This window comes from Chrysemys picta, unplaced genomic scaffold (assembly GCF_011386835.1).
Source record: "Chrysemys picta bellii isolate R12L10 unplaced genomic scaffold, ASM1138683v2 scaf410, whole genome shotgun sequence".
NCBI lineage: Eukaryota > Metazoa > Chordata > Testudines > Emydidae > Chrysemys > Chrysemys picta.
The window spans coordinates 17,717-45,532 of NW_027053117.1; the positions used below are offsets into that span (position 1 = coordinate 17,717).

At 49.7% G+C, this 27,816-nt stretch overlaps 1 protein-coding gene across 5 annotated transcripts in view; it reads right to left on the reverse strand.

The window, feature by feature from the left end:
- Positions 1–2,974: 2,974 nt before the first annotated feature.
- LOC135978692 (class I histocompatibility antigen, F10 alpha chain-like) overlaps positions 2,975–27,816 on the reverse strand; it is a 35,788-nt gene continuing 10,946 nt past the window's right edge. For 2 of the 5 annotated variants that reach the window (XM_065579544.1, XM_065579548.1), the window contains exons 3-8: positions 19,972–20,247; positions 18,079–18,354; positions 16,224–16,325; positions 15,797–15,829; positions 4,851–4,892; positions 2,975–4,345 (exon numbers count right to left, since the gene is read on the reverse strand). In XM_065579544.1, coding sequence (XP_065435616.1) covers positions 4,341–4,345; positions 4,851–4,892; positions 15,797–15,829; positions 16,224–16,325; positions 18,079–18,354; positions 19,972–20,247 — 734 coding nt within the window. In that variant the 3' untranslated portion in view covers positions 2,975–4,340. Of the gene's footprint in view, positions 4,346–4,850; positions 4,893–15,796; positions 15,830–16,223; positions 17,988–18,078; positions 18,355–19,971; positions 20,248–27,816 lie in introns of those variants that run through there. The other 3 variants (XM_065579545.1, XM_065579546.1, XM_065579547.1) reach the window with 3 other exon arrangements.

Genomic DNA, 27,816 nt, shown 5'->3' on the forward strand with positions numbered 1-27,816 from the left:
CCCCTGTTCTAATCAATAACAATTCTTTCCTAAAACTTTGTGGGTTACGCTGGCAAAACCCAGCAAATGATCCCCCTGCACTGGGTAAAGTCACTGAAGGAGTGGGGAACAGGTGGGGTAAAGTTGGGGTGAGGGGTGCCGTGTTTGTAGAACAGCCTCTAGTCCCAACCTGGCTCTGGGAGGACAGGCTTGTTTCTCTGCAGCTATAGCCAGCAGGGGGAGTGCCTAGCATTGTTTTTGTGCAGATCCTACACAAACATTGGCTCATCTTGCACCTCCAAAGCACCGACTCCCACTCTCCTTTTCAGTTGGGGCAAGTGGAACCGAATCTGTTCCACTGAGCGGGGTGAGGAAGGGGAATTGGGGCAGCCCCACAGGGACCACACACACACCCAGGGGATGCTACAGGAGGGAAGGGGGTTATTCTGCTTAGCCAGAGTAAAGGTACAAACTCCCCTCCTGTACTGGATACCCGGGTCAGAGACAGCAGCAGAAGGAATGGGAACCCACAGCTGCATCTATATCTCCCATATGTTGGTCTACGTTGTTTATGGCTCAGGTCTAGATGAAATGACTGTAAAGACTCTCAGTAGTTATCAATGATTCACTCTCACGCTGGGATAACATTGCTAGTGGGGTCCTACAAGAGTCGGTCCTGGCTCTGACAGTTTTCACCGTTTCATTCATGATTTAGATGCTCTAGTGGAGAGTGTACTTAGAAATGCTGCAGGCCCGAACAAGCTGGGAAGGGGGGCTAGCAGTTGTGAGGACAGGATTAGAATTCAAAACAATCTTGACAAATTGGAGAATTGGTCTGAAACCATCTTTGTTGAATTTATCTTGATTAGTGCAAATATTTCAGCCAGGAGGACAAAATGAAATGCATTAAACAGCCTACGTACCAATATTACAGAACAGGAGCTGGGGTTCCAGTGGACCACAAACTGAATATGTGTAAACAATGTGAGGCTATTGTGAAAAAGGCAAATATCATTCTGCAGTGTATTAACAAAGGTGTCGTATGCAAGACAGGAGGTTAAAAAAGTGGACATCTTTATTCTTGAGAAAGGAAGACTGTGAGGGGACCTGATAAGTTTTCCTATAAGTTAAGGGCGGTTAGGGAGAGGACTGAGATCAACTCTTCTCCAGCTGCACTGAAAATAGAAGAAGGGGGAAATCAGCATGCTTTGCAGTGATGGAGATTTAGGTGAGACCAGGGGTGGGAAAACTACGGCCTGCGGGACCGTCCTGCCTGGCCTCTGAGCTCCCAGCCAGGGAGGCTGCCCTGGCCCCTCCCCTGCTCTTCCCCACAGCCATGCCACCGCCCAGGCAGTGCTCGGGGGGGGGGGGGGGGGCGGGGCTGCACAGTCCAGCAGGGCAGCGCGCCTAGCTCCATCCGGGCTGCTGCCCTGAGCGGCATGGTAAAGGGTGCAGGGCTGTGAGCTTCTGCGGGGCAGTGTGTCTAGCTCCAGCGGGGCTGCAAGCTCCTGCTGCTCTGAGCGGCATGGTAAGGGGGCCCAGGGCGTTGGATAAGGGGCAGGAGGTCCCGGGGGGCAGTCACGGGACAGAGAGCAGGGGGCGGTTGGATGGGGTGGAGGTTCTGGGGGGGGGCGGTCAGGGGACGGGGGGGTTGGATAAGCGTGGAGTCTCGGGGGGTCTGTCCGGGGGCAGGGGTGTGGATAAGGGGCGCGGGGCGGCCAGTGAGGGTTGGGTAGGGGGTGGGGTTCCGGGGGGGTGGTTAGGGGCAGGGAGGGTCTCTGGAGGTCAGGGGACAAGGAGCGGGGGGGGGGGGGTTGGATGGGTTAGGGATTCTGAGGTGGGCAGTCAGGGGGTGGGAAGTGGGAGGGGGGCAGCCAGGCTGATTGGGGGAGGGCACAGCCCTCCCTACCCGGCCCTCCATACAATTTTGCAACCTCGATGTGGCCCTCGGGACAAAAAGGTTGCCCCACCCCTGGGTTAGACATTAAGAAAAACTTTCTATGAGGATAGCTAATCTGTGGACAGGTTGCCGCAGACCCACAGGCAAATGCGCTCTCAGCTTCCACAACCCATGGGAGGAACCGCTCTTTAATGTATTGACCATACTTGCTGCTTGGGGTTTAAGCCGTAGGCTCCTCCACCTCCCAGTACCACACCTCCTGAGCCTTCTCACATTGCCTTCCTCGCTGTGACCGCGCCGCAGTGAGTCTACTTGGACTGGACCCCTGGAGAAGGCTTCACACCCAAAAGAAGCAATGCAGCCCCCCCCCCCCCCCCCCCCCCCCTCCCCGCGTCTCTGGACTGCATCGACTCCCAGCTGGTGCAAAACAGAAGGGCTTCTTCTACGTCTGAACCTAACACAGGAAGTTCTCAGGGGCCTTGAGCAAGAAATTCTCAGCACCGTCCTGCTGGGCTTGTCCCCACCCAGGTGGGCTCAGGCGGCTCCTTGTTCCCAGCCCAGAAGTGACTCCTCCTTCCTGTGGTCCCTCCTATATCCCCTCCAAGGCCCCGCCGCCATCCTGTCTTCTTTCCCAGGCAAACAGATCTCCAGGTGACTCTCTCTCTTCAGCTCTCTGTTCTCTCTGCTGCCCATAACTGGCTGGCTCCAAGTTGGGATGGGCCTTCAGGTCATCAGTTGCTAAGTTACAAAGTGTCTAGGCTATGGTCTGGGGTCCAGGCTGCTAGACTGGGTCACACCTGGTCCTCTGCAACAATAGACACCCCTCCTCCCACCTTGGTTAGACATGTAGCACATGGGGGAAACTGAGGCACACACAGTATACATACGCAACATTAGGAAAATATCCCACTTAGTCACATAGGTTACGTAGAGAGGATGTGGAATCCCCATCATTGGAGGTTTTTAAGAACAGGCTGGACAAACATCTGTCAGGGTGTGACAGATTTATGTTACCAAGCTGCCAGAGACCTTAGGTGATCAGTCTAAGGCAGCAGGATTTTTAGGGGTGGAGATGAAGAGAGCACACCAAGTAACTAAGTTTAAAGTTTTATTAAGAAAATAACAGCGGAGAGTGCTGCGTGTTTCCCACGTCACTCTGAGGAAGGAAGGAAGGAAACGTTAGTGCCTGAGCCCTAACCCATACTCTCACACGCACAACCCAAGTCTGGGTGTAATGTAAGAAGAAGGCGGGGGGAAGGGGGGACGGGAGTTCTTCCCTGGGCACAGGTTGTCCGGGGTCCGCTGTAAATCTCCAACTTGCTTCCGCTCTCGGGAGGGTTTTTACCCTAGGTGTTCCTGAGGGCTTTTGCTCTCTGCCCCAGTCTGAACCGGTTTTCTGTGGCTTCCTCAGCTTCCCCAAAACACTCCGGCTTCAGGGGATGGGAGACGGCTGTTCTCCCATTTGCTGACCTTCACAGTCTCCCTCGTTTTCGCAGCCCCTGCAGTTTCTGTTCTGTGAGTCTCCTTTCTTATGGCAGGGCAGGGTTGGAAGCTCGGCCCCCCTCTTTCTTGGCAGGTAGCAGAGAATCTGTTGTGTGCAGTGACCTTGGGCTGGAGTCAACCTCTTATCCAGGCCTAGCTGGAGTGTCAAGTTAACCCGTTCCCTTGTCTCTCTCTCCCTCCTTTGGCCTCCTGAAACCTGCAAAGGAACCTTCCATTCCCCACTCACTCACACCTTTAACCCTTCCCAGAATACTGCACCAGCGTTAGCAACATACAATACTGATCTGCCTTCCCAGGGGACTTGAGGGAGAGGGCCATTGGGGTGTGACAAGGGATGGTCTTGGTTTACTTGGTCTTGCCAGTGACCTCTTGAGGTCCCTTCTAGCCCAGCATTTCTATGGCTCTACAAATGGTGAACAGGCCATTAGAGGCACTTATAAACTAAATGCAGACACTTATTCCTGTCCAGCAGACTTCCTCCGCTGATGATAGCAACCGTGCTACCAGCTGTGAGTAGACCAGGCCATTTACCATGTTACAATCATGAAATTCTACAGAAAAAAAATAGGTCCCCCACCATATACACACAAGCAGTTACTGCTCACATATCTAGCATACCGTACAGAGTGTGCAAACAGCACTGCGCAGCGTAGAGCATTGAGTGCACACACTAAATGCTAGCAAATACTAAACTCTTACTAAAAGAGTTTTTATCCATTCACATTTTGGAAATTATTTTGTGCAAATAAAACATTATTACAGAAAACTATTACATCTAAAAGGTAAAACGTGGTTCAGTGAGCAGATAAATGAGGCCAGAAATCCCACTTGGGACACTCCAAGTGCCAGAGAAAAGCTGGGAGAGGTTGATTGGTTCTTGTAGGGAGACAGAGCAGAGCTCATCCATCTTCCTCTCTGGGGTCCCCTCAGGTTGTGGCACAGACTCCAACAGGCTCTGTTAAGCTGCAGAAGTTAAACACAGGCAACGTCTATTAAAGGGAACCTGCCATAATGGACGGTCACCCTAGTGGCTCCATGTTTAGTGGACAAAATCTCTAACCCCGCCGACAAAGCTTTTAGCTCCAGTGTCAGAGATCTGTGTTCCTGGAGCCTCAGGTGCTGGGCTCTGTCCCTCCTGCAGGTTCACTGGAGACTGTTCTCTGAAGCAGCTGGATTTATCATTACAAATCTCACCCAATGCTCTATCAGCAACCACAAAGAAACCCCTCTCACTAGAGTCTTTCACACCTAAATTCATCGCAGAGAAAACAAGGGGGATTTGGCTGCAAACCTGTGTGAATAAAAGGGAAATAAGAGATCCAGAACTCCCCTGTTCTGCTCCGTGGGGCTGGTTTGCTAGAGGGGACGGGCCAGTGAGACTCAGGGTCCAATGACTTGGACTAGGTGTCTCTCTCCAGAGGCCTCAGTGAGAACAGTGAACCCCCAGGCTAGAGCCCCCCTCACTTACCCTTGGCAGATCTGTCAGAGCCACTAGATCCTTGGTCACTTGCTGTGCAGAGGAGAAGAGAGAGAGTATATTAGCATCTCTCACAAGGCAGGGCTTCAGCGTAGTTAGTAGATACGGGGGACTCTTATCCAAAGGGAACAGTCATCACCTTACTCTTCCCTAGCAGTGAGGTGGTTGGTGCACAGATCAGTCTACAATGCAGCTGCCCTGGATTTCCACTATTCACATGCAAAAAACGTTACCATTGTACGAGGTCAGCACTGACTTGTGCTTTTCCTGTCTCTTCAGAATGGAAGCACTGAACACTCAACAGTCAAAGGCTAGCAAACTAAGAAATGCTGGGCTATGGATACTCAGGCCAAACAACCTCAACTCTGCCCCCTTCGGTCTGTGCCCAAATGGGTCCCTCAAGCAGACCACAGACTTCACCCTCACACCCTGCCAATCGACAGCAATTCCCGCCTTAATCAATGGCGCTGCACAGAACAGTGTGGATGGTATGAAGAGGAACGCTGATTTGGGTTGGTGCTGGGCACACAGACAAGGGTGAGTTTGGTTTGGCCTGGTGCTGTTCTACTTCCTGTTCCTATTCCCAGACCCACTGGGGCAGAGTTCGAGTTGCGTGGGAAGCATCATTCTACCTCGGCATATCCTGGTTTGCCAACCTTTGACTTCTGGGAATTCAACACTCTCATTCTGAAAGGACACAGGGAGCCCAGGGCAGGGTTGAGCACCTGCAACCTTAACTCCACGTTAGCAAAGTTCTTGCATGTGAATTTCCGTTGTTCTGGAGTAACGAGGAGGAGCGAAGGAGGCACGACTCAGGGCCAACTGTAGGAGGAAGGGGGATGCTCAGAGGAGGTTGTGTTGGCACTTCTCAACCCCCCTCAGGTACCCGCTGGAGACACCCCTGAGAGGGTAAAGAGAGAGCTGGACGGCTACACCCTAGCAGGGCCCGGCAGATCTACGCATTTTATACTGACTCTTGGTGCCAGGCATTAGATGGCCTCTGAGACAGTCCATCATTTATGTAAATATTTCCCATAGTTTTAGTTCCTAAAGCTAATTGCAGGAGACAACTGAGGAGGGGATTTGAACTCGTGGTCCTCGAGGTGACAGCTTGGTGCTGACCTGACGTCAATGGAAAGACGCCCATTGGCTTCAACAGGCTTTGGATCAGGCCCAGACTTCACAAGCACCAAACCAACTTTCAGGTAAGTCAAAAGAAGTGTAACATTAAAAGCAGGTCAGACACCTTCAGGGTCACACTCAGCCACACACAGCACAGCTCTAGGGGGATAATAATTCTGCCCAACACCACCGTATACATTCCTGACCATCGCCTTCTCTGCACTAGAAAAATTGGGACCCATCCCCGCAAGCAATGCAATTCCACCAGTGATAGCAAAGGTGGAGCAATTGAGGAGATGGGGTTCAGGTGTTTTTAACCACTGCATCATCTAGACTTCCTCTGAGCAAGGTTACAGAACATGTGTCTACAGCCACTCTACACTACTGAAGACGACCTCTGCTGGGAAAATAACAAAGCAGGGCAGATTATCCAACAAGTTCTTGGAATGTATTGGAGACATTTTTTCTTTCAGAAGGTGGAGAAAGCTACTAGGGGAGAGGCTGTTCTAGATTTAACTTTGACAAATAGGGAGGAACTGGTTGAGAATTTGAAAGTGGAAGGCAGCTTGGGTGAAAGTGATCATGAAATGACAGAATTCATGATTCTAAAGAATGGTAGGAGGGAAAACAACACAATAAAATAATGGATTTCAAGAAGACAGACTTTAGCAAACTCAGGGAGTTGCTAGGTAAGATCCCATGGGAAGCAAGTCTAAGGGGAAAAACAGTTCAGAAGAGTTGGAAAGTTCTCAAAGAGACATTATCAAGCACACAGATGCAAACTATCCCACTGCACAGGAAAGCAATGAAGGATGGCAAGAGACCACACTGGCTTAAACCAGGAGATCTTCAATGATCTAAAAATCAAAAGAGAGTCCTACACAAAGTGGAAACTAGGTCAAATTACAAAGGATAACTGTAAACAAATAATGCAAGTATGTAGGGGCAAAATCAGAAAGGTCAAGGTACAAAACGAGATCAAACTAGCTAGAGACATAAAGGGTAACAACAAAACATTCTACAAATACATTAGCAGCAAGAGGAAGACCAAGGATAGGGTAGGCCCATTAGTCAATGAGGAAAGAAAGACAATAACAGAACATGGGAGGAGAGGTTGATACGCTGGAGGGTAGGGATAGGATACAGAGGGACCTAGACAAATTAGAGGATTGGGCCAAAAGAAATATGATGAGGTTCAACAAGGACAAGTGCAGAGTCCTGCACTTAGGAAGGAAGAATCCCATGCACTGCTACAGACTAGGGACCGAATGGCTGGGCAGCAGTTCTGCAGAAAAGGACCTAGGGGTTACAGTGGACGAAAAGCCGAATATGAGTCAACAGTGTGCAATATGAGTCAACAGTGTGCCCTTGTTTCCAAGAAGGCTAATGGCATCTTGGGTTGTATCAGTAGGGGCATTTCCCGCAGACCGAGGGACGTGATCATTCCCTTCTATTCGGCACTGGTGAGGCCACATTTAGAGTACTGTGTCCAGTTTTGGGCCCCACACTACAAGAAGGATGTAGATAAATTGGAAAGAGTCCAGCGGAGGGCAACAAAAATGATTAGGGGGCTGGAGCACATGACTTATGAGGAGAGGCTGAGGGAACTGGGATTGTTTAGCCTGCAGAAGAGAAGAATGAGGGGGGATTTGATAGCTGCTTTCAACTACCTGAAAGGGGGTTCCAAAGAGGATGGATCTACACGGTTCTCAGTGGTAGAAGATGACAGAACAAGGAGTAATGGTCTCAAGTTGCAGAGGGGGAGGTTTAGGTTGGATATTAGGAACAACTTTTTCACTAGGAGGGTGGTGAAGAACTGGAATGGGTTACCTAGGGAGGTGGTGGAATCTCCTTCCTTAGAGGTTTTTAAGGTCAGGCTTCACAAAGCCCTGGCTGGGATGATTTAGTTGGGGTTGGTCCTGCTTTGAGCAGGGGGTTGGACTAGATGACCTCCTGAGGTCCCTTCCAACCCTGAGATTCTATGACTCTATGTGAAAATGGGGAAAGAGCTAAATGACTTTTTTGTTTCAATTTTCACCATAAGGTTTTATAGCGATTGGACGTCGAGCATAGTGAACACCAGTGAAATTGAGGTAGAATCTGAGGCTAATGTAGGGAAAGAACAAGTTTAAAATGATTTAGACAAGTTAGATATCTTCAAGTCACCAAGGCCTGATGAAAGGCATCCTAGAATACTCAAGGAACTGACAGAGCAGATATCTGAACCAATATCTTTGAAAAGTCATGGAAGATGGCAGAGAGGACTGGAAGAGGGGAAACATAGTGCCAATCTATAAAAAGGGGATTAGGCACAACCTGAAGAATTACAGACCAGTCAGTTTAACTTCAGTACCCAAAAAGATAATGGGGCAAATAATGAAGCAATCAATTTGCAAACACCTAGAAGATAATAAGGTGACAGTAACAGTCAGCCTGGATTTGTCAAGAACAAATTGTGTAAAACCAACCTGATAGCTTTCTTTGATAGGGTAACAAGCCTTGTGTATGGGAGGAAATGGTAGATGTGGTATAACTTGATTTTAGTAAGGCTTTTGATAATGTCTCATAGGACCTTCTCATTAACAAACTAGGGAAATATAGCCTAGATGGTGCTACTATAAAGTGGGTGCAGAACTGGTTGGAAAACTGTTCCCAGAGAATAGTTATCAATAGTTCACAGTCATGTTGGAAGGGCATGACAAGTGGGGTCCCTCAGGCCTGGTCTACACTAGGAGGTTATGTTGTATTTAGCAGCGTTAACTCGAATTAACCCTGCACCCGTCCACACAACAAAGCTATTTATTTCGACATAGAGGTCTCTTTAAATCGATTTCTGTACTCCTCTCCGACGAGGGGAGTAGCGCTAAATTCGACATGGCCATGTCCAATTAGGGTAGGTGTGTATGTAATTCGACGCTAATAGCTCTGGGAGCTATCCCACAGTGCACCACTCTGTTGACGCTCTGGACAGCAGTCCGAGCTCGGATGCTCTGACCAGCCACACAGGAAAAGCCCCAGGAAAATCTGAATTCCTTTTCCTGTCTGGCCAGTTTGAATCTCATTTCCTGTTTGGACATCGTGGCGAGCTCAGCAGCACTGGCAACGATGCAGAGCTCTCCAGCAGAGGTGACCATGCAATCGCAGAATAGAAAGAAGGCCCCAGCATGGACTGATCGGGAAGTCTTGGATCTGATCGCTGTGTGGGGCGATGAGTCCATGCTTTCGGAGCTGCGATCAAAAAAAACGGAATGCCAAGATCTACGAGAAGATCTCCAAAGCCATGACGGAGAGAGGATATAGCCGGGATGCAACACAGTGCCGCGTGAAAATTAAGGAGCTGAGACAAGGGTACCAGAAGACCAAAGAGTCAAATGGACACTCTGGATCCCAGCCCCACACATGCCGTTTCTACGAGGCACTGCATTCCATTCTAGGTGTGGCCGCCACCACTACCACACCACTGTCCGTGGACTCTGACGATGGGGTATTGTCGACGGCCGCTTCCTCGGAGATGTTCGCGGACGGGGAAGATGAGGAAGGAGATGTGGAGGACGAGGCAGTCGACAGCGCTTTCAATGCTGATTTCCCCAACAGCCAGGGGAAATCACCCTCACGGAGATCCCCTACCAACCCTCCCAAGGTGGTAACCCAGACCGTGAATCAGGGGAAACATCAGTAGGTAAGTGTTTTAAACATTTATTTTGAACAGAATAGGAATGGTATCTTAACAATGGGTTTTTCATGATTAGTTTGCCCTAGGCGCTTTAGTTTCTAGTCCTTGCCAGTGCAGCTACTGGAAAATTCTGTCAATATGTCCGGGGATAGAGCAGAAATCCTCCTGGGACATCTTCACGAAGGTCTCCTGGAGGTATTGTGAAAGCCTTTGCATCAGGTTCCTGGGGAGAGCGGCCTTATTGCGTCCTCCATGGTAGGAAACTTTTCCGCGCCAGGCTAGCAGCAAGTACTCCGGGATCATTGCCTCGCAAAGCATGGTGGCATACGGCCCTGGTGCTTGCTGGCATTCACGCAGCATGCGGTCTTTCTCTGTCTCCGAAATCGTCATCAGAGTGATATCACTCATGGTGACCTGCTTTGAATTAGGGGAATGTTAGTATTGGGACTGATTGTCTGTTCCTTTACATAACTGTAACCGGCGGTTTACAGCCATGCGGTGGAGGCGTGACAGGGGCAGCATGGAGGGATCTTTCCCAGGGACAGCCGCGAGGGGGTTGGGACAGGGGCAGAGTTCATGCTGGCCGGATTGCCGGCAGCAGGAACTGGCCAATGCTAGGAGCATTGCTTGGAACGTGAAAGGAGGGCACTGCTATAAATTAAGCTTTAAGCAGCCAAAAGTCTACGGCTTACCATGTCCACCTGCTAGCCGAATTCCGTTGTCCGGCCCCGCTTGTGTGATCTGTACAGCAAGACCACAGGCACTCAATGGGAAGGCCGAAAATTCGACCTTGTACTGAGTGCGCATGTGATAGGTGCTGTGCATGGTCTTGCTCACAGAGAAAGACTATATTCATTGTTCGCAAAATTGTATCTTTCTGATGAATTCACTCCCTTTTTCCCATCCCACAGCTGCGAGTGTCTCCCGACCTACCCCAGCATCCCCCTCCCAGAGGCTGGCGCAGATCAGGCGACGAAAGAGAAGGACACGGGACGAGATGTTCTCAGAACTTATGGGCTGCTCCCAAGCCGAGGCGGCACAGCAGACCCAATGGAGGGAGAACATGTTGCAATACCAGCGATCACACAGCGAATGGGAGGACAGGTGGCGGCAGGAAGACCAGCAGGCAACTCAAACGCTGCTTGGACTAATGAGGGAGCAAACGCTCCGGCACCTTGTAGATGTTCTGCAGGACAAGAGGACAGAGCCCCGCTGCATTCTCTCTCTAACCGCCCTCCCCCGCCACAAAGTCCCATCCCCCCCTCACCCAAAGTCCCAAGAAGGAGGGGCGGCAGGGGCCGTGAAAACAGTCACTCCACCCCTGCAGACTGCTCAAGTAACAGAAAGCTCTCATTCCCAAAGATTTTATAAGTCCTTTCCTTCGCTCCAAGCACCTCACCCAAGCCCCGTCCCAGTTTCATCCCCTAACTGTGTAGTTCTTAATAAAAAATACGTTTCTGTTAATTACTGTTTCCATCATGTTCTTTTAGAGGAGAGTATCAGAGGGGTAGCCGTGTTAGTCTGAATCTGTAAAAAGCAACAGAGGGTCCTGTGGCACCTTTAAGTCAGTATGGAGATAACTCCAAGATAAGACTTGGAGTCTTCAGGACCAGACTCCAAAGAGAAACTGCTGAGCTCCAGTTCATTTGCAAATTTGACACCATCAGATCAGGATGAAACAAAGACTGTGAATGGCTATCCAACTACAAAAGCAGTTTCTCCTCCCTTGGTGTTCACACCTCAACTGCTAGCAGAGCACCTCACCCTCCCTGATGGAACTAACCTCGTTATCTCCATACTGATTTATACCTGCCTCTGGAGATTTCCATTACTTGCATCTGAAGAAGTGAGGTTCTTACCCACGAAAGCTTATGCTCCCAATACTTCTGTTAGTCTTAAAGGTGCCACAGGACCCTCTGTTGCTTTTTAGAGGAGAGTGTGTTTGAAGGGAGGGAAGGGAGTTGGTAATTGGAGAGGACAGTCACCTTTACCAGGGTACAGACACGGGGGCAGGTTCAGCGGAAGGTCACACACACATTGCAGTCACTAGGCACCCTGGTCAGGCTGGGAGGTGGTTTTCATGTTCTGTGTGGGGGGGGGCTATGTGAGTGTGTGGCGGGGGAGGGTGGTTACAGATCTTATGCAGCGGTCCTTAGCCTGGATGACAGAGCCACGCAGCAGGGGATCTGTAACTCCCCCTCCCCCCCCCGCCACAAAGTCAGATAGCCCCCACACACAGAGTCCCGAAAAGGAGGGGTGGCAGGCTCCGTTGAAACAACCAGTCCACCACTGCGGACCGCTCTAGGAGCAGGAGCCTGTCATTCCTCGAGTTTAGAAGCGTCCTTTCCATCACTACACCCACTCCCCACCAGTCTGCGTCCCAGTTTCAACACTTTACCACGAAATCCTTAATAAAGAAAACAGTGTTAATGAACAAAGTTTAATTTATTTTATTTTTAAAGGTGTGTTGGAAGGGGCGAGACGGGGTGAACAAGGTATGTAACTGGAGAGGATAGTCAACATTAAGTGGGTAAAGAAACGGGGGCAGGTGCAGCTTCTGTTTAAACAAACTTAATAGTCACAGGTTACCCTGCTCACTCTGGAACCTAGCTTTCAAAGCTTCCCGGATGCACAGCGCGTCCCGCTGGGCTCTTCTAATCGCCCGGCTGTCTGGCTGGGCATAATCAGCAGCCAGGCGATTTGCCTCAACCTCCCACCCCGCCATAAACGTCTCCCCCTTGCTCTCACAGAGATTGTGGAGCACACAGCAAGCTGCTATAACAATGGAGATACTGGTTTCGCTGAGATCAGAGCGAGTCAGTACGCTTCTCCATCTCCCCTTGAGACGTCCAAAAGCACACTCCACCACCATTCTGCACTTGCTCAGCCGGTAGTTGAAGAGTTCTCTTTCACTGTCCAGGGCACCTGTATAGGGCTTCATGAGCCAGGGCATTAGCGGGTAGGCTGGGTCCCCGAGGGTCACTATAGGCATCTCCACATCCCCAACAGTTATTTTGTGGTCAGGGAAGTAAATACCTTCCTGCAGCCATCTAAACAGACCAGAGTTCTTGAAAACGCGAGCATCATGAACCTTGCCCGGCCATCCGACATTGATGTTGGTAAAACGTCCCCTATGGTCCACCAGTGCTTGCAGCACCATTGAAAAGTAGCCCTTTCGGTTAATGTACTGGCTGGCCTGGTGGGCCGGTCCCAGGATAGGGATGTGAGTTCCATCTATAGCCCCACCGCAGTTTGGGAATCCCATCGCAGCGAAGCCATCAATGATGACCTGAACGTTTCCCAGGGTCACTACCTTTGAAAGCAGTAGCTCAACGATTGCGTTGGCTACTTGCATCACAGCAACCCCCACGGTAGATTTACCCACTCCAAATTGATTCGCGACTGACCGGTAGCTGTCTGGCGTTGCAAGCTTCCAGAGGGCTATGGCCACTCACTTCTGGACAGTCAGGGCTGCTCGCATCCGTGTGTCCTTACGCTTCAGGGCAGGGGACAGCAACTCACAAAGTTCCAGGAAAGTTCCCTTACGCATCCGAAAGTTTCGCAGCCACTGTGATTCATCCCAGACCTGCAGCACTATGCGGTCCCACCAGTCTGTGCTTGTTTCCCGGGCCCAGAATCGCCGTTCCACACCATCAACATGACCCATTGCCACCATGATGTCCACGGCGCGGGGTCCCATGCTTTGCGAGAGGTCTGTGCCCCTCTCAGACTTAATGTCCTCACTGCGCTGCCGTAGCCTCCTCGCCCGATTTCTCAGCATCTGCCTTTGAAAAAGGTGGATGATAAGATGCGAGGTGTTGACAACGGCCATAACTGTAGCGATGATCGCAGCGGGCTCCATGCTCGCAGTACTGTGGCGTCCGCGCTATCAATCACCAGAAAAGTGCGCGAACTGATCGCCCGCCGGCGCTTTCAGGGAGGGAGGGCGGGAGTGAGGGTTGAATGACGACAGTTACTCAAAACCACCCTTGACACATTTTTTGCCCCAGCAGGCATTGGGGGCTCGACCCAGAATTCCAATGGGCAGCGGGGACTACAGGAACTGTGGGATAGCTGCCCACAGTGCACCGCTTCCAATGTCGACGCTTGCCCTGTTAGTGTGGACTCACAAAGTCGAATTACTGTCCTTAGTGTGGCTTTGACTTTGTAATATCGGTTCCACAAATTCGCTTTAAGTAAAATCAAACTACTCTCGTAGTGTAGACATACCCTCAGGGATCAGTTCTGGGTCTGGTTCTGTTCAATGGCTTCATCAAGGGTTTAGATAATGGCATAGAGAGTACACTTATTAAGATTGTGGCGATACTAAGCAGGAAGGGGTTGCAAATGCTTTGGAGGACAGGATTAAAATTCAAAATGATCTGAACAAACTGGATAAACAGTCTGAAGTAAATAGGATGAAATTCAATATGGACAAATGTAAATTACCCCACTTAGGAAGAAACCATCAATTGCACACATCAAAATTGGGAAATGACGCCTAGGAAGAAGTACCACAGAAAGGAATCTGGGGTCATAGTGGATCACAAGCTAAATATGAGTCAACCGTGTAACACGGTTGCAAAAAAAGGCAACATCATTCTGGGATGATTAGCCCGAGTGTTGTAAGCAAGACACAAGGAGTAATTCTTCCTCTCTACTCTGTGCTGATTAGGCCTGAACTGGAGCATTGTGCCCAGGAAGGATGTGGACACATTGGAGAAAATCCACGGGAGAGCAATACGAATGATTCAAGATCTAGAAAACATGACCTATGAGGAAAGATCGAAAGAATTGGGTTTGTTTAGTCACAGAAGAGAAGACAGAGAGGGGACATGATAACAGTTTGCAAGTACATAAAAGGTTGTTACAAGGAGGAGGGGAAAAATTGTATTCATCAACTTCTGAGGACAGGACAAGAAGCAATGGGCTTAAATTGCAACAAGGGAGGTTTAGGTTGGACATTAGGGAAAAAAATCTTGTCAGGATGGTTAAGCACTGGAATAAATTGCCTAGAGAGGTTGTGGAATCTCTCTCATTGGAGGTTTTAAGAACAGGTTCGTCAGGGATGGTCTATATCAGAGGTCTTAAAACATGCGGCCTGTGGGGTTAGTTCCTGCAGCCTGCAAAGCTCCCCGTGGCCCACTCCCCACCCCCTCCAGGCTGGGGGTGGGCAAACTATAGCCCCCGTGGCGCCGCAAGCCCTGCGCCGCTCCCTGAAGCGGCCGGCACCACGTCCCTGTGGCGGCGGGGAGTGGGGGTGGGGGCAGAGGGCTCTGTGCGTTGCCCTCCCTTCCAGGCACCGCCCCTCCGCAGCGCCCATTGGCCGGGAACGGGGAACCGTGGCCAATGGGAGCTTCGGGGCAGGTATCTGGAGGAGCAGCAAGGCCAGTGCACGGAGCCCTGTGGCCCCTTCCCCAGGGGCCGCAGGCATGTGGTTCCGGCTGCTTCCCGGAGTGGCGCTGGGCCAGGGCAGGCAGGCAGGGAGCCTGTCCTGGCCCCGGAGCTGCTCTAGGTAAGTGGCGCTGGGCCGGAGCCCACACCCCAACCCTCCTGCACCCCAACTCCCTTCCCTGAGCCCCCTGCCGCACCCTGCACCCATCCTGCACCCCAACTCCCTGCCCTGAGCCCTGGCCACACCCCGCACCCCTCCTGCACCCCCTGGGAGCAGGGAGGGGGTGGAGTTAGGGTGGGGAATTCAAGGAAAGGGGTTGGAATGGGGGCAGGGAAGGGGTGGGAAAGGCAGGGAAGGGGCGGGGCCTAATAGAAGGGGCAGAGTTGGGGCAGGGCTGGGGGCAACAGGGGAGGGGTGTCAGTGATGTGGCCCTCGAGCCAATGCATTAGTCCTCATGTGGCCCTCGTGGCCATTTGAGTTTGAGATCCCTGGTCTAGATAATATCTAGTCCTGCCTTGAGTGCAGGGGACTGGACTAGATGTCCTCTCGAGGTCCCTTCCAGTTCTAGGATTCTATGGTACTAGAGCAATAGTTGGAGATTTCCCGAAAAGCCTCATTGTAGACAAGGTCTATGAGTGGGAGCGAGGATCTCCTGTCAGTGGCTCCAGGCTAAAATCCACAAGCAAATACTGATGGCTGTTCAGAGATGGTCACTTGAAAAGAGGCGATGGGTCTCTTGTCACTTACCCTGAGCTACAGCGTAGCCGTCTCCCGTCCTCCCTGCAGAGAGAAGGCAAATTTCAGTGAATGCAGCTCCCGAGATAGGAACCGACTCCGATCTGTGCCCACAGCTCAGAAACAGGGCCCCTGGCGCCAGTAATGGACTCAAGGTCCCAGGCGCTCACGATCGGCAGGAGAGAAAGACACGACACAGTTTCCAAAGATCTCAGTCCACTGGCTGCTGGGCTCGCTGGAAAACCAAGCCTCATATAAACTGTAACCCGCACCAAGGTTCTGGGTCTGGCCCTCCAGCAGCTCCCATCGGGGTCATTAGCTCAGTCCCGCAGTGGGACAGTCACACAGTACTGACACTGGCTCCTGTATTGCTGTTGGCCTTAGGTAGGTGTGCAGGGCCCGGCAAGTCCAGGAAATGCCCCCAACCCAGCCACTTTACCTGGGCATTGCTTTTTCCAGAAGAATACTCCGATTATAACACCAATCAGGACAGCTGCAGTGATAACTCCAGCCACAATGGGAATCAAACTATTATTTGGTTCTGAAATGGAATGGAGAGAATGAGCAATGGGGAAAAATCCCCCACTAAAACCCCCCTTTCATCCCAGTGCAGGGATCAGTCAGTCAGCTCCCCAGATAAGGGCTGAATCCTGCAACCATCCACCCCTTCCAATGCAGCCACCATGTACCTACCAGGCATTATACCCCACCACAGAAAGTCCTGGACACTAGACCCAGCCTCTACCACTTCAATTCATAATAAATATTTAGCACTTAAAATAGAAGACTTTTATAACATTAATCAATCTTCATAAACCTAATTATGGGAGAGAATGAATGTCAGTATCGTCCCTAAACAGGAAAGGGGGAGACTTGCTGAAGATCACACAGAGTCAGTGAAAGAGCCAGGAATAGACCCCAGGAATCCTGACTTCCAGCCCCTCCTCCCCTAACCCACCTGCCCCCACTCCCCTTCCAGGAGTCCTGGCTCCCAGCCCCTAACTCCCCCTTGACCACCCTGACTTTCATGACTAATGGAACACAGTCCCATTCTGTGATTCTGGTGACAAACTGGAAACTGACCTCAAAGCTCTGGATTTCCCTGCCATGAATATAGTTAGTTACAATGCGTGTTTTTTGAGGGGGCAGGAAGTGAAGAGGGGACGATAGAGATATTTTAATACTGTTCTTGGTTTATATGAACCTGTTAAACCCCAAGTTCTGTATACACTTTAAGTTTCATTAATCAGCTTCTCCTGTTGTCTGAAAGATCCACATAATAATACAGCAAAAAGAAAAATATTTCTAAGAGAATAAGGAAATGTGGTTTATGACACAAAAATTGGCAGGGGACGTAGTAGCAGGATTATGATGTGAAACCATCTGTTGACTAGATTTCCAGTGCAGGCTGCCCTTTTAGAAATTGTTTGCACTTCCAAATGCTGCATTTTTCCACTTCCCAATTAACCAAGCAAAAAGATGGGTAATAAATTCTCTCTCGACTTCCTTGTGCTAGGGGCATAGGAGACTCTCCCCCGATGCAGGGTTCTAATCTGCCTCCTCGCTCCATTCCAAGGCCAGACCCTCTCTTCCAGCATCACTGCGCACAGAAACAAGCTGCTCCCAACATTAAATCTCTACCTCTGGCCACATGGGCCCATAGAGTCGTGTTTCTGAGAACCTGCTGAATCCTAGGACTAGAAGGGACCTCGAGAGCTTATCTAGTCCCGTCCCCTGCACTCATGGCAGGACCACGAGTGCATGAAGTTGAGAACGGGCTGGAAGCTGAAGCAAGACCAACTCTGTCTGGAAATAAGGGGCAGATTTCAGCTTCTCCTGGGATGTGATAAATTCTCCATCCCTTGGAGACTACATCTGGAATGGAAATCTCTTTCTGAAGGATCAGCGCTAGTTTGCCCACAGATGACCAGACTGTGATTCCCCCCTGCCCTGGACTAGGCAGGAGCTCAGATCAGATGATTAGAATGGTCCCTTCAGGCCTTAATGTCTCGTTGTTAATCTTCTCCCTTCAGAGACACTGTATTGCTGAGATGTATCCAACAGCCCCAGAGGCAGCAAACTGGAGAGCAAGACATGAGCCCCAGGCACTGTGGGTCCCAACTCTAGCACAAGAACTTGACTGCAGGGGGACAGAGCCAAAGAGGACAGGGCCTCACAGACCCTGAGAAAGTCCAGCTTCAGCCTATAAATCCAAATGAGAATTTTTCAGGGGTTGAGTTTAATGGATTCCCCCTCTCCCACTAGGAAAACAGGCAAACACACAAACTCCTTACCCCAGGAGACAGAGAGTGGCTCTAACAGGCTTTCATGCTCCACTTGACATGAATAATGGGCTTTGATCTTGGGATCAATCTCCATTGTCACCCAGGTCTGGTAGGTCCCATCCCCATTGGGTAGGATGCCTTCAGAGTAGGTCTCCTGCTGTCTGCTCTCCCCATTTTTCAGCCAGGTCATGGTGATGTCCCGGGGGTAGAATCCACTGACCTTACAGGAGAGGGTGGTGAGGCCATCACGAGATGACCTGTCGCTCACTCTAGCTGTTGGGCACACTGGGAAAAAGAAGAAACTCAAGTGAGGTGTTTTCAAGCTCTAATCCAGGCAGCATTTTCTAGAGCTTTGCAGCATGAAATTCTGAGACCCGAGCAGTGGGAGAGGATGAGAATCCATGAGACAGAATCCCTCTGATGAGAGAGAACCATCATGTTAGAGGATTTCTGTGCCGAATTCACAGTATCAGCAATGGTGAATCCTGAATCCAGGTCCCTGACCTGGCCTCTGCTCCAAACCACAGAGACACAAATACTTTGACAGGCTTCACTAAACTCCAGATACAGGTGTCAATCACACACTAGGTTTGTACCCATCTCCTCTCAGTCCCTGGATTTGAAAGAGAGGAGAATCTTGCCCTGGCCAGGGAACAAAAACTGGACTGAATAAACTGACCAATTAGAGATGGAAAGGGCCCATTAAACAAAAAGTGACACACAGTGCTAAATTGCCCCTCAAACGAGCTAATATGAATTGGCTAATTTCTTGTAGGTTGTTACCAAATCTATTTACCCCAGTATTATGGATTTCAAAAGGAATTATGCTAATGTTGAAAAATCAGTTTCCCAGCCCCCTGGCACTGAAATACACATTACAATGCTGTGTATGGATTTTTCTTGTTGGCATTTGTAAAGATGGCAAAGGACAAGATAATGTTCTGCTGAGGTTTGTGAGGGAAATAAGCAACTAGTATAATTGTTGCAAAAAACTGGGTAGAAATTTCAAGTAACCTTGAACAGCAAGTGCAAACTGTTTGGGAAGGGAGAGATCAGGGTGTGTAATGATGCTAACTAATCTGGGAAATGTGTGTATATGGTAACAGACAAGGTACATAAACGGGTAATAGTGAGTTAACATTTTGAAGCAGACTGTCCTCCTGAGTTGGAGTGTTAAAGCATTTAACCTCTTCCCTTCTATGTTTGTGATTAATCTTTAACTAAAAAGCTGGTAATAAATTTGAGTGTGATTATCTGGTGTCTTATTGATAAAAGAATCGAAAAGTAAGTATGAAAGTGTTGCAGCAAAGGTAGGTCTTGAGGGGGAAAACTTTAAGGACAAGGGGAGCCTTCTTCCAGGTTAGTATGGGGAGGGCAATTCCACATGTAGGGAATGGCATGGAAGGAAGCACATAAATGACTGTAGGAGAAGTTTGGCAACAAGGACAAAGCTACCATCATTGATGGAACACGGGCTGGGGGCAACACAAGAAATATGATGGTACAGACAGTGAATGGGGAAGAATTACATGGTGAATGAAGCTGGTGTCCATAGAAGTGGCACTTCCATAATTAAGCAGAGTGCTCTAACATGCACAAGTACAGATTGCCTTGATAACGGCTGTGTCACATCAGAGGAAGAGGTAGAATTTGTGATGTGAAGTTGCGCTCATTTGGTCAAGTGGCTCTGGAGATGCAGCTTCTCTACAGTGAACTGCTTTTAACATTTTCAATTTCTTATCCTTTTTTCCAGCAGAACTGATGGGGAAGGGGTTGTTTCCCCACCTATCCCTGGTGCAAGGTTCGCTGAATATCCCCCTACCCACCTGCTCCAGTTTGGAACTGGGGAATGGAGATGTAGCCAGTAGTGTCCCCCTAGGTGGGGCTTGTCCCCCGCCTTACCTTTCCTCTGTAGAGTCTCCTTCCCGTACTCTAGAGCACTCCTTAGCCAGGAAATACAATTCCCCTCCACGTAGCGTTTCCACTGCTGGTTGTCATTTACTTCAGCCTCCCATCTCCTCTTGGTGATCTGAGCCCCAATATCTGCTGCTACCCAAGTCATGGTCTCCTTATCGAAGGTAAGAAAGTCTCGTCTGTCATATGAATCCTGGTAAAACCCCTGAATGCTGTTGTCTTCCCGGAGATCACAGCCGTATATCGTCTGGATGATGTGAAACCCTGAAACACAGCTGAGGGTCAGAAGCAGTCTCTCTCTGAAAATCTCACCAAGAGCCCACTGCAGGTAGCCCAGTGGTTCTTCTTCTTGCTACTGGGCCCTCCCTCCCCTGAGAAATGGGGTTCCCACTTATGCTGTTGGGTCCTACACCCTCCCAGCTCCTTTCAGGGGGGAACCCAAACCCACAGGGGGCACCCTCTCCATCTGTTGGGTCTTGTACACTAAAGAGCCCCCACTGCAGAGAGCTCACAACCTTCAAGGAATACCTCACTGCTGCTTGTTCTTGTATGTTCCCTGCAGGAGGAGCAGGGTGGCACAATCCCAAAGGGAGTACTCCGGATATTGCAGGGATCTATCCCCTCCAGCTCTCTTCTGCTCTCTGAGGATCCCCCCAGTTCTCGTAGTCAGGGTCAATCTGGAGAAGAGAGGGAGTTCAGGGTGTCTGTACCCAACTCTCTTCTGCTCTGGTTGTTAATTTTGCAGGGTCCTCAGGATCACTTGGTCCCCCACCTCCGTCATTGACAGTACCCCCATTCCCCTGTGAGGAGGAGGTACAGGTCTGTCCCCCACACTAACCTCTGCTCTGGTTTAATGACCTCACAGAATGCCCAGAGTCACTCTGTTTCCCTGCCCCATCTTCTCTGTGCCCCCAACTCAGTCTAGGAATGGCAAAGAACCAACTTCATATGCTTGGCCTCTTTTTCACATGGCCACTGTCTCAAGGTGATTCCCTGTGAAGATCAGGCCACTGACGGCCCTTAGTTCAGCTAGCCACCATTTTCCTACAGCCAGGCTAATCTTCACAACAACGGCCCCCATCTCGCACACAACCAAGAGCAGACTCAGTTAATGGAGCCACCCCTGGGCTGATAGGAGGCAGGGAGGGAGACTGGGGGGGAGGGAAGGGGGATGGGGACAGGAAGGAGAATTTAGGGGAGCGGGAGAGAGGCTGTGGTGAACAGAGAACAGTGTGGGGATCACGAGGAAGACTGAAACGTGGGGAAAGGATCAGACCCCTAGCTTGGCAAACTGGGTAGAATGTTGGGGCACAAAAATAACTCACACAGGGTCCCAAATATTTTCACCCCTCCCTCACCCTGCATTAGATACATCGAGGTAAATGCCAAGATTTTCAGCAATGACTAGTGATTTTGGGTGCCTAACTGAGACCCTTTAAAGGGGCCTGATCAGAAAGTGGGAGCACCCGGCCTCTGAACATCAGACACCCAAAAATCACTAATCACTTGTGGAAAACATTAAAAGTAACAACAGCTACAGAAAGGTTAGTAACCATTTTTTCTTCTTCAACTGTTTGCACAAGTCCCTTCCACGTTCGGGGACTCCCAAACAATACCGTAAGAGGTGGGCTCGGAGTTCATGGACACATGGATTACAATACTGCCCAACCAAAACCAGTGGCATCTCTCACTGAGTGGGTAATGGCGTAATTGGAAGAAAAAGTATGTACTGACGCCCAGGTCGCTGCTCTGCAAATGTCCTGGATCAGGCCTGGGCCATGAACGCCACTGAGGAAGCTTGTGCTCTCACAGAATGGGCCGCAAGGAAGGCAGGTGGTGGGACACCTGCCTGCCCGTAGCACATGTGAAATGCACAATGTAATCCACAATGAAATTCTCTGAGCCAAAAGGGGTAGGGTTTTCATCCTATCAGAGCGGTGTGGATTTATGGATCAGCTTAGGACACCTGCCTAACATCCAGAGGGTGGAGATGTCATTCCTCCCTATTCTTGTGCGAGTTGAGGAAGGGAATGGGCAGGAAAATACCCTGATTACTATGAAACTCCAAGATTACCTTTGGGAGGAACACGGGGTGGGGGCAACGTTGTACCTTGTCGCAGTAGCGTAGCCGTGGGGGGGAGCAGGGGGAGCGGCCGCTCCCCCCCTGAGCAGAAGCTGTGCCTTTTTTGTGCTCCGACGCCTTTTGCTCCTGCGCTGCTGCCGGAGTGGAGCATTTTTTTTTGCTCCCAGCGCCTTTTTTTCTCCCGACACTTTTTGCTCCCGGTGCCTTTTTTTAGCTCCGCTCCCCGTGCTCTTAACCTGGCTACGCCACTGCCTTGTCGTTAAAGAACACTGTATATGGAGGTTTTGACATAAGAGCTCTAATCTCCGAGCCCCTCCTGACTGAGGTAATTGCTACCAGAAAGGCGACCTTCTAGGAAAGGTCCAACAGAGGGCACAATGCTAGAGGCTCAAAGGGAGGCCCCGTGAGCTCTGACATGACCAGGTTTAAGTCTCTCAGGGGGATGTTGTCAAGGCTGATTCCCCACTCTGGCATTTCGAGTGCAGAAGGTGGGAGCCTGCAAGGACTCGAAAAATTAATACTGGCCACTCCAGCCTGGTAATGCTGCCACCACCCAAGTGAAAATCTGCCTTTTGCCAATCCAGAAGAACTCTCTTGGGAAGTTTTTCTGGGGCTCCTCGGCTTTTCCACCCCTTCTTCGGGAAAGCCAAGAAAGGAAACAAAAGAAAAGGAGAACCCAGCGGTTGTATTAGCTGATTAATATATGCACAACCTCTTTACCTCATAAGACACAGAAATCCAGTCATGTTCTTACAAAAAGGAAATTTTATTTAAAAAAAAAAGAAAAAACACCCTTGGAAAACTTAGGTTATTGCTAGATCTTAAAAGAGCAACTGCAAGGATTAATCACCAAGAGTAGCTTTCTTGGGATCCAGTTTAAAGGTTACAACAAAACAAAAGCACGTGGGGTTAGCACACAGGAATCCACAAGCCATAAAAAGAGATCAGCCTAATCGTGTCTACCTGAATATTTCTTGTTCTACTTCTGTCATAAATATAAAGGGACGGGGGAGAGGGTCTGATGCAGTGCTATAAAATCCTCTTACCAGTAAAGGGTTAAGAAATTCAGGTAGCCAGACTGACACCTGACCTGGCTGGCATCTGACCAATAAGGGGACAAGATACTTTCAAATCTTGGGATTGGGGAAGACTTTGTGTGTGGCTCTTTGTCTGAGTCAGAGTGATCTTGGGAGACAAGAAGTACCTGCAGAAAATCAATCTCCTCAACCAGTCATCTTCTCACCAAACCTCACTTTTCTAAAGTAAGTTTAGTCAGCATTGCGAGTAGGTTTCTGTTTGTTTTGCTTGGTGAGCTTTCCCTGTGTTAGAGGGGGGGGGGGGGGGGGGGGGTTATTCCTGTTTTTTCTGTAACTTTAAGGTTTTGTCCAGAGGGGGAATCCCTCTGAGTTTGGAAATTGAGTACCCTGTAAAATAGTTACCATCCTGATTTTACAGAGATGATTTTACCTTCTTTGTTTTAATAAAATCCTTCTTTTAAGAACCTGACTGTTTTCTATGGTTTTAAAACCCCGGGAGTGGGTTTTTAGATCACTGTGTAACCAATTGGTTAGGAGATTATTCTCAAGCTTCCCAGGAAAGGGGGTGTACGGGCGTGAGAGGGTATTTTGGGGGGAAGGGGAACTTCAAGTGGTTCCTTTCCAGGATTCCTGTTTAAAACACTTGATGGTGGCAGTGAGAGAAGCATTTATCAGGGTGCAGGGAATTTTGTACCTTGGGGGTTTTAACCTAAGCTGGTAGAAAAAGCTTAGGAGCTCTTCATGCGGGTCCCCACGTCTTTACCCTAGAGTTTAGAGTGGGGAGGGAACCCTGACAACTTCCATATCGGTAGTTCCAAATGAGTAGTTTCTAGGTATGATCCTGATGATTTTTCATACCTGGCCCAGAGCTTTTTATGGCATAAGTACTGCCCTCTCCCTCTGCAGCAAAGAGAACAAAAGACCCACACACCCAGCACTTTTCCCCACTTTGAGAGGGTACAGCTTCCTTACTGGTTCCCCTGGTCAGGTGCCAACTCATTTTAAGCTTACTTCTTAACTCTTTACAGGGAAGGCAGTTAGGGTACCGCTGCTAAGGAGGATTCCATAGCTACTGAATGGTTGGGGTGCTACCCCACTCATTTATCACAGAGGGGTTCCCAGATTTGTGGGTACAGCCTTTCAAAGCCCTCGAGGAAGGGAATGGACATTTCATGTGAAAAACCTGACTGACCACCCAGCAGGGGTAGAATGCAGAGATCACTCCTAGGTGTACCTTAACGGATGAAATCGCTAGACCTGGCTGTTCCCAGACAGTTCTGGAGTATCTGCTTCATCTGAAAGATGACTCAGTGGGTGAGGAGGCAGGGGTGCCGGAACAGGGGGACCAAGGGGCCATGGCCCTGCCACTTTAGCAGCAGGTGAGAGCTGGGGGAGGGGAAGGGGAGGAGTGGGCAGAGCCTGAGAAGAAGTGAAGCGGGGGGGAGGGGAAGAGGTGGAGTCACAGTTTCAGCACCGGTAGCCCCCGACACTCATAGGGAGATTCTGGCACCCCGGTGAGAGGCCTTGCAGGGTAGACCAAATGGAGAAACGCTTCCACTTGGCAAGGTAAGTAGCTCTGGTAATTGGATTCCTACTGCCTAGCAAAACCTAGCAGACCTGCTCCGAACAGGCCAGTTCTGCAGGTTTAAACATGGACCCGTCAGGCAGATGGAGCATTTGGCCGCGATCTTGCGAGACCAGGTCCAGAAGGGGAGGGAGCGGCCTTGGAGTTGCTACTGACAGGTCTAGAAATAAGCCAAACTAGTGCTGATGTGGCCAGGTTGAGGCTATGAGAATAACCTTCGCTCTTGATCTTCAGCAAGATCTTGTGCACAAAAGGAATTGGGGGGAGAGGGGGAAGGGGAAAGGCGCAGAACAGGTGATTTCTCCAAGGGAGTAAGACGACATCTGTGAGTGAGCCCGGGTTGCAGTCACGCAGACAGCAGAACGGCTGAAATTTCCTGTTCTGTCTGGTCATGAACAGGTCTACGAGGGGAGTACCCACCACTGGAAAATGGTCCTTGCTATGTTGGGGCATAGGGACCATTCATGGTGAGAAGATCTGAGTTGCCAGCTTGTTCTGGGCTCCCGAAAGGGGAGAAGCTTTGAGGTGGATTGAGTGCTTTATGAAGAACTCCCACAAGCAAATGGCCTCCTGACACAGTGGGGAGAAGAGCGGGCCGCTCTCTGCCTGTTGATGTAAAACATGGCTGCCATATTGTCTGTAAGAACTTGCACCACCTTGCTTGCTATGGTGGGTAACAACATCTGACATGCTAGGCCAACCGCTCTGAGCTCTCTGACGTTTATCCATAGCAAGAGTTGCTGCCGGGACCACTGACCTTGTGTCGTGAGGTGCCAAAGATGGGCAGGCACTGTGAGCACCGAGTCCAAATGATGGCTGTTTGGCCGGTACACTGAGGCCAGCCAAGCCTGTAGGGGTCTGAGGTGCAACCTCGCATACCACACCTCGTATAGGCACGCGACCATGCGACCCAACAGCCTGAGTGGGCCTTGACCTGTGACAACACTAACTGGAAGTGGGCTCCTGGGAGGAAGGCCCTGGCCTGGGTAGAATTGAGCAACGCTCCGATAAACACTATCCTCTGAGCCGGGAGGAGTGTTGGCTTCTGCTCGTTTATCAGCAGGCCCAGTGCTCGAAAGGTTGTTTGGACGAGGTGGATGCTGGCTTTCACCTGGGATTGGACTGGTCATTGACCAGCCAGTCACTGAGGTACAGATACACATGCACCCCTCACCTTCTCAGGAAGGCTGCCACTATTACCAGCATTTCATAAAGACCCATTAGGCTGCTGACAGGCTGAACGGGAGGATGGTAAACTGGCAATGAGTCTGGTTCACAACGATCCCGAGAAACCTTCTGTGGCCTCGGAAAGTAGAGGTGTGGAAATAGGCATCTTTCAAATCGAGGGTGGCGTCCCAGTCCCCTACATCCAGGGAAGGAATGATGGAGACAATGCACAACTTCAGTCTTTGAGATGTTGCAGGTCTAGAATGGGTCAGAGACCCACTTTGGCACTCAGGATTAAGGATTGTGACGTTGCACTCCACATACTTTATGGAAATATGATTATGAATGTGAATATGATGTAACTGGAATATGCTTTATGCAAAACGTCTCTTGTATGATGTCATTAGAAAGCTTGTAATCTACTGAGTGTGTTCATCCTATTTGTTTTCATGTATTATTTCTATGTCTGGAATTGGGGAAATATGAAACTTGTATCACTGTTGTAGTCACACCAGGTGAGGGCCGTCAATGGGGCATTGGGAACTTGATGGCTCCCATTGATTAGGGCAATTGATGGTGAATGATTTATTTACCTGAAAGCCTTCCTGTGTACATGGGGGCCAACCAAGGAGGAATGGAGACTTGACCATGTCACCTGGTAGTGAAATCCATCTTAAATCTGGTACTTTTCCATTTAGCAAGAGAGGCAGGGACCCAGAAAGAGAAAAGATTCCCACCTTGTGCCAAGGTTATAAAAGGGGGTGCCAGTCATGAGAAAACCCCTGCTTATCAAATGAGATGTCTGCTGGATCTAACAAAGACTGTACCGGGGAAAGGATTGGGCCCAGACTAGGAAAGAGTCCAGTCTGTGAAGTAAACTTATTGGAACATCTTTGAGGATGATATATTTCCTGTAATCAGTTTCTTAATGTATTAGGCTTAGACTTGAGTGTTTTGTTTCAATTTGCTCTGTTACTTACTTTGTTCTGTCTATTACTTGAAATCACTTAAATCCTATTTTCTATACTTAATAAAATCACTTTTGTTTATTAATAAACCCAGAGTAACTGATTAATACCTGGGGGAGCAAACAGTTGTGCATATCTCTCGATCAGTGTTATAGAGGGTGGACAATTTATGAATTTATCCTGTATAAGCTTTATACAGAGTAAAAGGGATTTATTTGGGGTTTGGGCTCCGAAAAAGGTTGAATACTGAGTGCTGGGAAAGTCCCTGTTAACTGAGAAGCCCCTGGGCTAAGTGAATCTGTTTCTGTGGCCCAACCTCTGTGTCTGTGCTGGAGGTGACTGGTGTGTCTAACTCAGCAAGACGGGAGTGGAGGGAAACCTGTTCGGGTAGGAGGGTTGTTCTCAGTGGTATCCCAGGACATGGAGTGACAGTCTCAAGGGGAGTCTCTGTGACCAAACCCGTCACAACTTCAGCCTGGCCTCCCTGTCCTTTTTCAGATGTGGACTGAACTGGTGGAAGAGCTGACAGCGATCCGCAATAGGTCTCATCCAAGCACTTTAGACAGCTGGAGTGCAGGTCGCTCAAAGGCATGGGCTTGCCACAGGAGGCACCGGGTCTGAAGCCCGGAGACCGAGACATGCCCAGTTTCAGGAGCAGAAGAAACTCTGCTAGAAGAGTCCAACTAACTATTTATATCAGTGGTGTCCAATATGTTCGCCACTAGCCACAGGTGGCTAATAGGCTATTGAATTGTGGCTAATGCATGTGGCTTTTTTGTAATGTGGCTAATAAGAAAAATTCAAAACCACAAGTGTGGCTAGCATCGAATTTCTATTGGACACTGCTGATTTATACCAATCAACTAAAGTCAAAAAGTGAGAAAACAACTGAGGTGAAAAGGGATGGAGTAACGAGAGAACCACTGAGAATCTGAAGAGATGCAGGGCGGCTGGTCACAGACACGCAGAGATCCCAAGCCAGGTGCCCGAGAG